Source organism: Xiphophorus hellerii, chromosome 6, assembly GCF_003331165.1.
Source record: "Xiphophorus hellerii strain 12219 chromosome 6, Xiphophorus_hellerii-4.1, whole genome shotgun sequence".
Lineage (NCBI taxonomy): Eukaryota > Metazoa > Chordata > Actinopteri > Cyprinodontiformes > Poeciliidae > Xiphophorus > Xiphophorus hellerii.
The window spans coordinates 621,863-636,715 of NC_045677.1; the positions used below are offsets into that span (position 1 = coordinate 621,863).

The window sequence follows — 14,853 nt, forward strand, 5'->3', positions numbered from 1 at the left end:
TTCTGGTTCCCTTGTCAGCAGCTCAGATGAACGCAGTGCTGGTTAAAAAGAAATAAATCCACTTGCCTAGAAGCACCTTAGCGTCCTCCACATCAAAGTCACCATCTCCATCAGTGTCGTACGCCGCCAGTTTACCTACAGAAGCCACAAACATACGGAGCCATCCAGAAACAGAATTACTGCATCTGTCTAGACATCAGACAACATTCTACATTCCTACTGAAGCTCAGAAAATGTTATCCAATTGGACTAAGCAATGAAATTAAGTTAGTCCTGTAAGTTCATCATCATGTTATCACTGTTCAGTATTTCTATCAGGAGTTTAGCCTGTACTTCAGAAGGAGAGTCTAACAGCCAGGTGTGTGTAAAGTCTTGGAAATTGTATTTTATAATAAACTTTTAGAATACTGCAGTCAGCTGGGTGACTGATTCAGCCCCACATTTAGATCCTAGGGGGAGGGGCCAGACACCTGGACTTAAAGAGGAAGACCCCATTTATAAAATGATGCTAGAAAATATTCTGGTCAAAGGAGAACAGGTACATCCAGAAAAATTACAGCATTGTGTAAAAGTGTAATATTTCTTACCAGTCATCTCCAAAAGTGAAACATTCATTTTATAGAAATTCATTACACAGAGTCAAAGATTTCAAGTTTTTATTTTTTGCATTTTGAATGATTACGACTTACAGATAATGAAAACCAAAAATGCAGCGTCTCAGAAAATTACGTTAGATTAATGAAACAGGATTTTTTATACACAAATATGAGGCTGCTGAAAGGCCGGTTCATTTCTCTGCACTCAGTTCTTGGTTGTGGCTCCTTTAGCATGAATTACTACATCAACACAGCGCAGCATGGAGGAGATCAGCCTGTGGTTCTGCTCAGATGTAATAAAGTCCAGGTAGCTTTGATAGTTGGGTCTGGGACCTCATCTTTCTCTTAACAACATCCCACAGATTGTCTGTGGGGTTAAAGGTCAGGCCAGTCCTCCCTGTTTCTGTTACCACACTTCTTCCTTCCACTCAATTTTCTATGAATATGCTTGGATGCAACAACCGGCTTCTTCAGCATTGACTTGCTGTGTCTTCCCCTCCTTGTGGACGCTGACTGTGACTACACACAGTCAGCAGATTGTGTGTAGCCAACTGACCCAGAGTGAGAGAGCACTCAGGAAAGGTTAATTCACTTATTATGGTGTCCATTACTGAGCTTTTTCACAGTAGCAGAATTTTCAGAGAAACTGAATTTTGAGTTTTTGTTTTCTGTAAGCTATGATCATCAAAATGACAAGAAACAAAAGACTTAGAATAAATCACTGTGATGATTCTGTGGAATATATGAGTTCCAGTTTCTGAGGTGACTGGTAAGAAACATTTCACTTATACAACATTCCAATTTGTTGATGTACTAGTATTTCAACAGCTGCTGTTACCTAAAAAACAAACACAAACAAAACAAAAAAACTCCATTCTGATCTGAAAGGAAATGTTTTGCAGTCATGTTTGACTTACAATTCACCTTGTAATGCACTAGATGCTCTAGCTAGGGGTGTGGTTGGGGTGCAGGTCAGGACTGCATGCTGTTCTAATCCAGGCAGAATGAACTTTGGCTTGGTAAACATGTTTGAGCAATACTGAGCATTCTAGAATAATAATCTGTGGAGTACAAAAACAGCTAATAGAAATATCCATAACAACAAGAGAAACATGTCTAGTGTTCTTTACCTTGCAAGGTTTCAGACAGGTTAATCTGTATGCCCTTAGCCTTGTCTGCATGCAAAACAAGAAATTTGGAAGAACAGCAAGATTAGCAAAGGGAGCAAAGGAGATTCACAAGGAATACACTAATCAAAGATACATACCACAGACAAGAATGTATCATTTTTTATTAGGATGCAGATTAATCAGAAGACACCGATCCAACAATCAGACATGCATTTAAAAATACAACAGGATTAGGTTTAAAAATCAAGTTTCTCACAAACATTTTCTTCCTTTATAAATCCAGCACTAAATTCCAGACTCCATCTTTAGAAGGTGATGCTTCAGTCTGATTTGCACAGAGTGATTCCAAGCTGGATCACAGCAGAGGAAAAATATCAACCTCACAAGAAGAGATGAGTTTAAAAACGAGAAAGACTTCTGGAAGGATTTTTAAACTTGCAACATCATGAAAAGCAGCAAAAGAAAGCTTTGCAGTAAAATATTGAGGAAATATTTCAAATATAGAATTAGATGAAACTGGTCTTTTGAGGGCCCTGAGATTTGCTGTCTCCTCTTTTCATGTAAATGTTACACTTTATTTTAAAATGCAGCACCTAAGTGCTAAATCAAGCGTTAAGATTGCAGATCAAGTTCAGCAATAAGTCTGAGCTTAATTTAGAAATAAAAAGGACTGAAAACACTGGGTAGTTATTACTGACTGTCCTGTCAGTGGCTGTTAGCTTGACTTGCCCATTCCTGTCTGCACTGACTCTAAACAGGGATGGTACAGAGCGCTGTCTAATGCAGATATGATGCTAACTCTTTCTATGCTCATTATAAAAACAAGCTATAAATTAAATTAAATAATTAGATTTATGTAAAATATTGTAAAATAAAAACATTGTTTCAGAGCTAAAACTGCTATTGCTTGCCAGTGCCAAGCGTAGTTCTGTTAAAAAGCTATGAGCAGTCAGTATCTTTCCTGCAGTGGCTCCTCAGAGTTACTTCATCAAATCCATTTAGAATTTCAACTCAGCCTTCTCAACCAAAGCTGATTTGAAGTCCCCACAGATTCCAGGGCAGCAGTAAGAGGGAGAACCCTAACAGGTTTCACTGTTACAACCTGCAGCGTGCCATGTTCTGTGGTGGAAATTAGCATACTGATGTAAACACAAGACTAATGCAGACACTGAGCGTATTTTTTTTTAGAAAAGCAGACATAAAATCACTAGGATAGGTTTTGAAAGTAAAGTGGTTTAAAGATGTAACCTGACTAGCCTCTGCGTGGAAAATATTTGTGAACTGATTGCATTTTTCTGGCTGATCACCTGTCTTTAAAAAGCCTGACATAGTTTTTTTTGTCTGCAAAGTCACTAAATATAGCAACAAGCAGTGGGGTGACATTTGCAGACATTATCTGGTGGGCAAGTCTGTCACTGTAGAGCAGAAGGAGACTGTTGCTGATTTTCAGACTTTTGGGGAGGGAGAGAAGGTCGGATTCTCATGGAGGCATCGGCTGATCGCCAGTCTCCCAAAATTAGGTAAATCAAAGTTGATTTATCAGCCAGCCGAATTCTTGGTGCACTTCTAATGGAAAACTAATCTTTCTTTTAAAATGAAGATGCTAACAACATAGCATTAAAGTGTCACAACCTGCTAACAAAACTTCAATTCAAAAATCTGAATTATCCCTTTAAAGTAGCTGGTGCAGCTTTGCCTTTTGTACTGAACTCACTGGACTGGCCAAACCACAGCCTATTTCACAGTGCTGCATCTGCACATCAGCATTTGGTTAAAATTACAGTTCATAGAAAAAGAGGCCAAACAACCAGGATAAAGTGCTGAAAGAGACATGTTTCATGAACTGCTATTTACCGTGGATACAGTTAGCTCCTATCAATTCACTATCATTCACTTTGGAGGCGGCAAGCGTTAAAGCCACAAATACATGAAGACAGAAACAATATGAGTCTTAAGTGTTAGATGTACAGTATGTTCCAACATGTGCCCACCTAGAACTCCTTGATAGTCGACCAAGTCAAAGTAGACCACAGCCACAGAAGTCCAGACACCGAGCAGGGCCAGCACGATGAACCAGGTGAAGAAACTGCTGCTGCTGCTGGAGCCAGAGTCCGGCTTCTTCCCGTTCTTACTGGATAAGGGGCCTTTACCTGCATCTGGAACAGAAACACACAAAGCGTCAGGTTTAGGACCGTCAATTAGTTTTCATTAGCGAAACCATTTAAATGATGACTTTAACTAAGGTCAGTAAATAATGCTTTTCCAAAAGCACCAGTTTACCTTGTCTCGCAAAACATATTCTTTATGTCGATGTTTGTAATCAACAGCTGAGCAGTAAAAATTAGAACATTTATTATCCACCAGTAAAAAGTAACTGTGTTAATTTAGCTTGATGAGTATCTGAGGTTCAAAGAACAAGTCCAATAAGCTAGGTTTAATTATTTCTCCCCTCCTTGGGCTGCCACCTTATTGGCATGGAGGTGTTTGAGTGACCCAATGATCCTAGGAGCTATGCTGTCTGGGGCTTCGTGCCCCTGGTAGGGTCACCCAAGGCAGGCAGGCCCTAGGTGAGGAACCAGACAAAGCGCAGTCCGAAGACCCCTAATGATGACTGAGAGCATTGGATTCAGTGTTCCCTGGCCGGACGCAGGTCACCAGGGCCCCATCCTAGAGCCAGGCCTGGAGTTGGGGCACATTAACTAGCACCTGGCAGCAGGGCTTTTACCCATGGGAGGGGCCAAAGAGGTTGGGTGCAGTGGGATGGGTGGAGGCCGAGGGAGGGGTCCTGGCCACCACCCGGCATCTCAGGAGGGGGAAGCAATACAGCAGCCTCGAAAAAAAACTGATGGAAACGCTCACAAAGCAAGTGGAGTAGAGCTGAGCTGGGTGGAAAAGGGGCATATGTTTCTCGGCTGGCCTGGGAACGCCTTGGGATTCCCCCAGAGGAGCTGGAACAAGTGGCTGGGGAGAAAGAAGTCTGAGCCTCCCTTCTTAGGCTGTTACCCCAGCGACCAAAACCCGGATAAGAGGAAGAAAATGGATGGATGGATGGATAATTATTTCTAGGGATGAACAATATGAACCTGTAAATTTTATCTGCCATTATTTATCTATAATCCATTCCCTAACATTCTTGTATATTCTGTATAATCTGTATAATCTGTGCATACAGCTCCCATATTTATATTTATACACAATATCTATATCTCTTGCTATAACCCCTTATAGTCCATACATACATAGTCTTGTACATCTGTAAATAAATATTTATATCTCGTAGAGCACTTCTGGATAGATGCAAACTACACCTCGTTGCTTGTACTTGTGACAGTGCAATGACAATAAAGTTGAATTCTATTCTATTCTATTCTATATCAGGACTGACATTGGTATCAGCCGATATTAACCATTTTTTAACATGTTGGTATTGGCCCGATAAATTAAAATGGGCTGATATTAATGACTGATATTTATTTATATCTTATTTCACACTACTGAAATATAAATAATATTGGTAAACATGAGTTATTGGTAGGCCTGTCGCGATAAACGGTAAATCAATTAATCGTACGATAAATTAAAACTATCGACGTCATTTTAATTATCGGCATTATCATCTCTTCCGGCCTTTTTTTCTTTCTGTTGATGACACTGAACGAAAAAAGGCTCAACTCCGGTGCTCTCCACTGACTCCTCCCTTCCTCATTTCCTCAGTGTAAAGCCCAGCGCACACTACACGATCTTAGAGCTGTCGGCCGATTGTCTGCCCAGTTTCAAAACCTGACAGACCACACATTAGCCGACAGAAATCCTAGATACAGTATAGCAGTTCGATAACAGTTCGATCGGGTTCGGTCCTGCCGTGTGGTGTCCAACAATGGGCACAAAATAATGGCCACAAGTCCAGTTAACTAATTTTAAAACTAAATTTTAAAATCAATGCTTTACTACAATCTACCTGCAATGCATGTGGCTAGTGTCAGCTAAAGTCCTGACTGAATGAAAATCATTATAACCTATTTACGTCACGTTAACGAAGAACAGCTGAAAAGTTACCGGGTTTATCAACTGCGGTAGCAATTTCGCTGCAACTCCTCCTCTTGTCATTTCTATATTCTTTGCATGTTGAATAAACATTAATGTTGTTTCCACATATCATCTCCAATGTTCGCTGGACTTCGGGTTGCGCTGTTTCAGCTGTTTGGGATTCCCTGACGTAATTTCCCCTCAGAAAGCACAGAGGGGAATCCGCGCTTTCTGATTGGCTACCTGTCACATTCAACAGGCTGCCTTAACGCTCCCAGTCGGGGAAAATCCCTGATTTAGATCGGAGCGGCCACGACGATCTACCATAACACACCACACAACCTTAGAAAGACCAACGTTCTAAGATTGTTGTAAGGGGAAAAATAGGAGCAAAAAATCATGTAGTGTGAACTATTGATTTTCTATTGATGTGCCCATCTTCTCTATTTAAATCTAATTATTACTGAAGGGCAACATAATATACAGACTTCATAATCTGCACTCTTTTGGTTGAATGCAGTATTTATTTCCACTTTGGCTTTATGTTGTTTAGTTTTTATCAAGTACATTTTTTGTTAATGGAGACTGAGAATCCATTTTGTTTTTGGTTGTTTTGTTTATTTTGTTTATCAGTTCCAGTGTTAAGTGTTCTTTTGAAAATAAAGTGTATCTATCTTTGGCAGGAAATCGCATGGATTATTACGTCATTTCCATTAAATCAGTGTAAAAAGGGCTTCAAACAATATTATCGTTTATCGCAATAATTTTTGAGACAATTAATCGTTGAGCAAAATTTGCTATCGTGACAGGCCTAGTTATTGGCCATCACAGCAACATTAATGGCCCGTACTTATATCGAATATTGGCCCAAATTTTCATATAGGTGCATCCCTAATTATTTCTAGATTAGAACCTCTAATGTAGCTAGATAAACAATAGTAGGATTTGTTGCCAGATGTAAGGATCACACAACTCAGCAAAGTTTCAACGTCTCACTTAGATCATTTGTTATAGTGAAAAATTCTTCTAACAAAGTAACATTTGTTGATGCATTTACAGACTTGATTAGTAGTGGGAATTTTGAGTTTTCATCCATTAAATAGAAAAAAATTAATTTCAGGGTTTAACTTGCTAATGTAAAAAAAAAAAACAGCAGTAACAAAATAAATAAATAAAACTGTCAAAGTATTCCTATGGTCTACAGTCAAGTTCATGAGAGCCAGTCATTTTTCCTGATTCTCAATCCCCTTCCCTCATCTGCTGCTCTGCTCTGCCGTCTGATAAAAGGCTATAAATCACTTTTTTGGACACATTTCCACAGGAAACAAATAACAGCCTATGGAAACTTTTGGCATACATATGCCACAAAAGGTGCAATATTCCACATTATAAGCATCCAAACTTTGAAATTTTAATTATTAAAAGGGATTTAGATAACATTTTTATAATTGCAACAATGAAATTGTTGGATTATTTTAGCACCAACAGTAATAAGTGCTGCTATAAATAAAAATTATTCTGCTCATATAAAATTTTTGTTTGACATGTTGATACTATAGTACTTTGATCCTGTAAAGCAACAGTATTTTAAATCACCATGGAAATCAGCAGTGCCTTGATCCAACAGGCTCTGCCTGCACTGCAATCACCTGAATCAGGTGTGTTAAAGTAGGGAAACTTTTAAAACATGCTGGGTAGTGTGGACTGAGGACCAGAATTGAAAACCCTAAAGCACTAGTGCAGGATTGCTCAAGTCCAGTCCTCCAGAGCTACCATCCTGCAACTTTCAGATGCTTCCCTGCTCCAACACACCTGAATCAAATGAATGGCTCGTTTTCAGGCCTGTTCAGAGCTGATCCTGGTCTTTGAACTAACGATGCATCTAAAAGTTGCAGGACGGTAGCTCTGGAGGACTGGACTTGAGCTCCCCTGGAGGAGCAAAAAGGCTACACCAGAAAGGATGTACCAGATCCAAAAAGTTATTCCGGGTGTGCCAAAGATATCCCACAATGCATGACGGGAGAAAGGGCAGAGAGAATGAACAGGTGCTAAAGGGAGATTTGTGTTGCCAGGTCAGATTTCAGAGACCCCCAGCAGTGCTCAACTCTGAACACTGTTCCAAATGTAAAGCTCACTAACCTGGGTGAAACAAAAGGAATGTTTAATGCCTTTAACCTGTAAGGGAATTCTCATTGCTTCAGAACTGTGTGAAAGCACAGTTGGACACAGAATGCCTAAATGTGGCCAAACGTCAAACATAGGTGTGTACCTGACTCCATTAAAGGTTTCTAACAAACATTTAGAATACATGATAAAATAACCAATGAAGTTAATAGGACAGGATGACCTGACACAACCAGACCGGCAGGTTTTCAGAAGACAGCTGTCCTTCACTCTGAGCCTAACAACCAGTCCCATTCAATGGCCCTGAACCTGCCCTCACCTTCCCTACTACCCAATCAGTCACTCATGAGCAGACCCGTTCCTCACCTTGCATTTCCCCTGCAGGAATCGCTGTGACAACAGGCGGTGTGATGGACTCCACCAGGTTTGCTGGATCACCCATCCCTGCCGTATGAGAGCTTGACAACTAGTGGTGAGCTGAAAAAGCAGCTCTGAGTCCCCGCCTCTGCTGCCTCCTTTGTGTTCCTATCCGGCCCTTCCCTCCTGACTTGTTTTGTTGTTAGTCAGGTCAGTCAGTAAGTCACTCTTGCTGTGGGTATGGATGTGGAGGTCACTCAGCTATTTATAGTGCTGTTAAACAGCTGGCCCTGACATACAGGCAAAGAAAGGAACACAGTCACTGTCCTCCACAGACTGGAACAAGTGGAGGGGGAGTCAACAAGAATTTGCTCCCAAGCAGAGAAAAGAGAATAAAATCTCATGTTTGACATCTACATCTTACATAGACCACAATATTATTTAAAGATTGTGCTAAATAATGCACTGCCTGATTCTGTGAACTAACCTCAGCAACAATCAGTCCCTCACTGAGTGAGTTAATGGACCAGGAGCTCCCCCTTTCACCTGACAGCCACAGCGTCTTCCCTGCTCTATCTCCACCTACTGTGTCCCTCCAAACAGACATTTATATTTCTTATGGCCATTCTACGTCAGCTAGGCATCGTCTCCACTAGGTCCAGGAAAATACATTAAGACTACACTTTGTTAGACCATTGTGGTTGGTTCAACTTTCATCAGAGTATACAGTGGACAGTTTGGTCAGCTCATTTGATCAACCCCAACAATATTAAACCACATTTAAACATTAGCAGCAGTTTTTATGTTGGTCTTCCTTTTCATCCCCCTTTACGTGCTTGCATGACAGGAGACATTGCTTTCCATGAAAGTTTCTTCAGTTCCTCGATGTAACATCATACTGCTGGTATTTAAAACAGCTTGCCATAACAATGTTGGCATTCTGGGCGTGCCGTGGTGGCGTAGTGGTTAGCGCGACCCGTATTTGGAGGCCTTCAGTCCTCGACGCGGCCGTCGCGGGTTCGACTCCTGGACCCGACGATATTTGCCGCATGTCTTCCCCCCTCTCCTTCCCTGTTTCCTGTCAGCCCACTGTCATATAAGGGACACTAGAGCCCACAAAAGACCCCCTGGAGGGGTAAAAAAAAACAAAAACAAACAATGTTGGCATTCTACTACCCTACTGTGGGACTTTTTGTAACAGGAAATATTGTTCTCATAGCCTCTGTTTGATGAAAAGCATAGCAGCCTTCTTTCAGCCAGTTGACTGGTAGTGTGCAGTAATAGTTTATAAGTATGTTCCATTCAGCCCCCTCTAGGTAACCAACTCATGCTTACCTGTAGAGACTGAAGAGCATTTTGTTTAGTAATCATATCTGTGTGAATATCTTTATGTAATTTGGTGGATCTCACTTCACTGCTCTGTGTACTGGATAAGTGCACAGAAACCAGTCTCTCTTTCTCAAAGCAAACAGTAAAGCCCAACCCAGCATGGGCTCACCTCATCTCAGAGTCTTGAAGTATTTGTTTTGCTCTGCTGTGTCAAAGCAGATAGCCTACATGACATTTCGTGTAAAGAGGTCACTGCCTTTAGAGTTGGAAGTACTGTTGCCTTGCAGCAAGAAGGTCCCAGGTCCCAGGCAGATACAGCCCCCTACCACCCTGAATGGACAAGCGGGTATGGACAATAGATGGCTAGATAGGCCATCACCCTCACTGTTTTATGAATACACCATTTTTTTCCCCCTCACAGCGATTTTGTAGTCCAAGTTCAGTTATGCCAAAGTTGCAATTAGGCAACTCAAAATGTTTGGTTCTAGTGTGTATTAACGCGCACAATTCCTTACATCGCCACCCCCAGCATCAGAGCCTCTCCGAAGTGTTTCATTCAATTAGATTTGTCTTGGGAATGTAGCCATATCAGTGGGAAAGGTCCGTTGCAGTGCCTCTGCTTCCCACACACAGCATTTCATTTTTGGTTTCATATGTTAAATAACAGTGGCGTGAAATCTGTGGTGTGGTTTTGTAAACTTGAGGTTGGATTCAAAAGTCTTAGAACTTTGTAAAAAAGATCAGATCATTTACATATCAAAGTCCTGCATAGCCAGCCTAAAATCTCTCATAACTTCACTATGCATGGCATTCAAACACAAACAGATGCAACGATTCACTCCATTGTTCTCTTTGACAATAAAATAAAAAAATAATAATCCCATGTACTTTGGCACTGAGATGGAAAAACCAGAACAGTCCCTTCATCAGTTTAGTAGTAAATTCACAGCCAGTGAGAGTTTGAATAAAATTTGTTTTGAATAAAATAGATTTACATGAATTAAACATTTACCATCTGTTATGAATGTGTCTAGATGTTGAAACATGAAGTTTAACAAGAAAATGAAAAAAAAGTGGCCCAATTTTAAATGGTCAACCACAAAGAAAGCATGGCTGTAAATGCTGCTGCTCCTTTTTCATTTGTAGTTGTGTTGCAACATATTTGAGAAAGCAGGAAAATCTGGTTTATGCGTTATGACAAGTGAGTCCCTGAGCACCACTCAGCTTAAAATATAACATTTGGGTCAAATCAAACTAAACCAATTAAAGCAGAAGAAACCTATGTAGATTAAACTGCACTGATCTCAATGCCCCAACAGGTTTTAAAACAAGACCACTTAAAGTAACCTTGTGCAGCTAATGTCTTCAAATTTAGAAAGTTTAATTGAACACCAGAGGCACAGACTAATCTACAGGTGTGTCGCTATCAATTGAAGGGCTATGTAAAACTGAACTTTCAGAAATTCAATTAGAAAAAGTAATTTTATCAAATTGTAACATTCTAGAAATAATGTTTATGCTCACTGGTAAAAAACCAAAACTAAACAAAATAAACCAACAACAACAAAAAAAACAACTAACAAAGTATTCTATCCATCTGCCATTTTAAACCACTTGTGCTTGAGGGTGACCAATGATCTCCAGCAGTCAATGGTCAAGAGGCAATTACGGTAACTTGACAGTCTTGTTGTTGGCTGTAAGAGGAAGTCAGAGAACACTCCATGCAAACTCCATGCAGAAAGACCTCAGGACCTCCTTACTGCAAACCACCAGCTCTACCAATCACACCACCATGCAGCACACACACTGCTATTTATCAGAAATGTAAAACAAGGGGAAGAAAAACAAACAACAACAAAAAAACTATGGATGTAGTGTTAAAACATTTTCACAGAACTGTACCCATTGAGACATCTAGCATAACAATACATAATTGATATTATTCAACTCACTAGATAAAGCAAGACAAAGTTAACAGTTTAGCAGTAGAAGTCAGTTTGTGTCATCCAGACTTTGTCTTTAGGAAATGTTTGCAGTCCCAATGATTCCTTTTGTTAGTCTCCATGGATAAATATCAGTATCATCAACATTATGCTGAACATTTTTCCAGTGCTGTCTAATATTTATTTCAAGTATGTATAACACAGTTTGTGCAAAGAGAAGGCTAGCCAGCCCATTCACACATACACACAATAAATAAAAACTGCCGTGCCCAAACACAGAAACTGTTGCATAACATACCGTTCCGTTCATCCATGCCTTCCAGATTGTTAATGTTATTAGTGCAGCAGTTATTTCACACACATGGTTGGATTCCAGTATTTTTCAGACAAATAAGAGACCTTGCTGCTGAGTCTCTTCTTTTTGCACACATTGTTCAGTTTAAGCTACTCCTCTTAAATCTTACGCAAGTTCTGCCGAGTTCCTGGCTCCTAACCCCAACTCTTCCCCTGAAGGCTTTTTACAAGCATGCATGCTGTTGCGTCCACACTCCACTCCCACATGCATCTCTGTATGCCTTTGAGGACATTCAGGCTTCTCTCACTGTAACTTTTGACACAGTCGACAAACTTTTCACTAAATCTGTCTTTTTAGTTCAAAGTGGGGACTATCAGGTTTTCCACTTTGTGGAATCTTGCAGAAACCCTGGCTGGTTCACTTTCAAGCACTGGAATCTGTGAACTTGGACAGTGCATTCCAGGGATGGAGGCTGGGAGCTCAGCACCTCAAAAGCAGTAAAAAGGAAATCACATCTGGATTTTTGGGGAGAAGAATCCTGAAAGTCTCCCGTATAAGTTGAAAATAAAATGGCTTAAAAGATACAGTGGAGGTAAAATAATTAATTCCTAAAGTAACCTAACAGTAGCACTAGAAGTTCTTTAGTCAGCTGCTAAAGCTTATAAAAAGGTGCTGCTAAAATTCCAGAATACTGAATACACCTTAAGAGAATCAGCCGTTTCCTGAAAACAAAGCTGAAGGCTACATTTAACCTTGCAAAGTTCAGATTAGTTTAACTGCAGACACAACACACCTCCAAACGAAAACCAAATGAACACAGCACCGCAAGTCCATGCAAGGTCAGCTAGAGGAATTTGCATTTAAGGGTTTTCGTGACGTTATGCAAATTTAAAAAAATAAATAAATAGAACACTACAACACACAGCACAACGATCCCAGAGGAACAGACTTGGCTGTTACCCTTCCATCTCTGCAGAGTTCAGCACCTCCCAGGATTCTGAACAGGGAAGAAGGAGCAAGAGCCTTTAAGGAAACCATTACAGAAATGTAAGAGCAAATATAATGAGAATGATGAGAGCAGTGATCTTTGATTACAAACACACAGATCCAGCTTTTCATCCATTCATCCAGCAGACATAATTTCATTAATGTCTCTGAATTGTCCTTTGTCCATGGAGGAATAATTAAAAAAGACAAATTCAATGAATCATTAAAACAAGAATTGGGTGCACAAGTTTGAATTTTCTGTGGATTGTTTTTGGCCCATACAGTGTCAAATATATACATACAGCCCCAGTAATAATTAGATAAAAGTTGATGTTTGACCACTCTTTGTGTAATGAATGGTCCAGTTTTATTTCTTTTAACTGGTTGATTTCTGGACACTGCGACAGACTGGTGACCTGTCCAGGGTGACCCCGCCTCTTGCTCGGAACGCGAGCTGGAGATAGGCACCAGCATATAATATTTGAGAATGTATGTATGATTTTGACCCCATTTAGATTAGAAAACAAATACCACAGTAAATTTAGTCTTGTGCTCCCAACTAATGTTTGTAAAAGTTAACATTGTGTAACGTTTTGAATAGAACCAGACATACCAATTACAAAAAAAAGGCCTCAAACATTCCAAGAGTCTAATGATCAGATTTTCAAACACCTGGCTAACAGCTCACTGGTTGTACACCTTTATCAAGCAACTCAGTAAGCCAAAGTAAGTATCTGAAGAGCCACTGTCAGTCCTAACAGAAGAAATGCTGACGAGGCACATGTTCTAGTCACATCAATTAGATCAAACACTCCTTTTGCTGTTCAAACATTCAGCAAGAAAGGCTGAGAACAGCACTGATCCTAATAACTGACAGAAATATGGGTTCCTGAGAGAAGTGTGCACTCAACCAGTCAGAACACACAAGAAAGTTGCACATAAACTCAGGAAATTCTTACACCGTTTTTAGCTTTGGAGTTATTGGGAACTTGAACCCCGTCTTTATGTTTTAAGCTGGTTGAACAGAGTAAAGAATCAGAAATCAAACCTCTGAAACATAGGAGGCTTTTATCTAGGAAATTTTAGTCTTTGCAATATTTAGGACAAAATGTATTTTTTATTTTGATATATTTTGTAAGAAGAGAATGAGTTGAATTCCTTTTGTGTGTGTTGGGGTGTGTATGTGTGTGTGTAAATGCTGCAATAAATGAAATAAAATGAAAATAAAATGAACAGACTACTTTTTCTGGCCAACTAGCTAGTGGAATGTGGCTGATCAGATGTCTGCACCTGCTCAGTGAACTCCTTTTGATGTGGAGAAGCAGAGGCTCTACTTCGAGCTCTGCTTCAGGACGTTAAAACTCCTCACCCTAACTCTAAGGCCGAGTCCAGCCTCCCTCAAAAGAAAGCTCATTTCATTGTTTGTATCCAGGATCTCATTCTTTCAGTCTTGATTCATATCTCGTGGGGTCAAAACGTACATAGACCAATAAATCGAGAGCTTTGCCCTGGCATCACCACAGTAGAGCAGAGTGGTGCCCTCAATACTGTAGGCAAAGATTCAGTGTGTCTGTTAATCTCCCATTCACTGGTGAATAAGACACTGAAATACTTAAAGAAAACAAAAAATTGTTAGAAAAAACCTGTAAGTCTATAAAATACATTTTGCCCCATCCAGATGACTCAACACTAGATGAAATGGAGCGCTAAGGACTGTAAAGATATGAACATTTTCTGTCAAGTTATGGTGTGAAATTTGGTTGTCAATTTTCACTGATATGTATTTTTATCAATATTATTAAAAATTTATTTTTGCCTGAAACCATCTCACTACTCACTAATGAGCCTCTTCTGTCAACTGGTACTTAGGCAGTTGAATTTTCCTATTGGTTGCAGCCGGTGCAGCTTGGTACAACTTGGTCACAGCCCCGCGTTCGGGTATAAAAGCACAAAGCTCCCCCCTCCACGGAAGTATCCACAATAAAGTCTTAGCTGTCTTATCTCTATTTATTTGCATACAGCACAGTTAGAGAGATCCAGGTCAATGTGTCCACTCAGGATGCATT

The 14,853-nt window shown here is 40.1% G+C and overlaps 1 protein-coding gene across 11 annotated transcripts in view; it reads right to left on the reverse strand.

Annotated features, from left to right (window-relative positions):
- LOC116721209 (fibrous sheath CABYR-binding protein-like) overlaps window positions 1-14,853 on the reverse strand; it is a 35,493-nt gene that overhangs the window by 18,730 nt on the left and 1,910 nt on the right. For 6 of the 11 annotated variants that reach the window (XM_032564791.1, XM_032564796.1, XM_032564792.1 and 3 more), the window contains exons 1-5: window positions 8,243-8,367; window positions 3,718-3,882; window positions 1,727-1,771; window positions 1,521-1,586; window positions 67-135 (exon numbers count right to left, since the gene is read on the reverse strand). In XM_032564791.1, the coding sequence (XP_032420682.1) occupies window positions 67-135; window positions 1,521-1,586; window positions 1,727-1,771; window positions 3,718-3,882; window positions 8,243-8,318 (421 nt within the window). In that variant the 5' untranslated portion in view covers window positions 8,319-8,367. Of the gene's footprint in view, window positions 1-66; window positions 136-1,520; window positions 1,587-1,726; window positions 1,772-3,717; window positions 3,883-8,242; window positions 8,368-11,803; window positions 11,979-14,853 lie in introns of those variants that run through there. The other 5 variants (XM_032564795.1, XM_032564793.1, XM_032564797.1 and 2 more) reach the window with 5 other exon arrangements.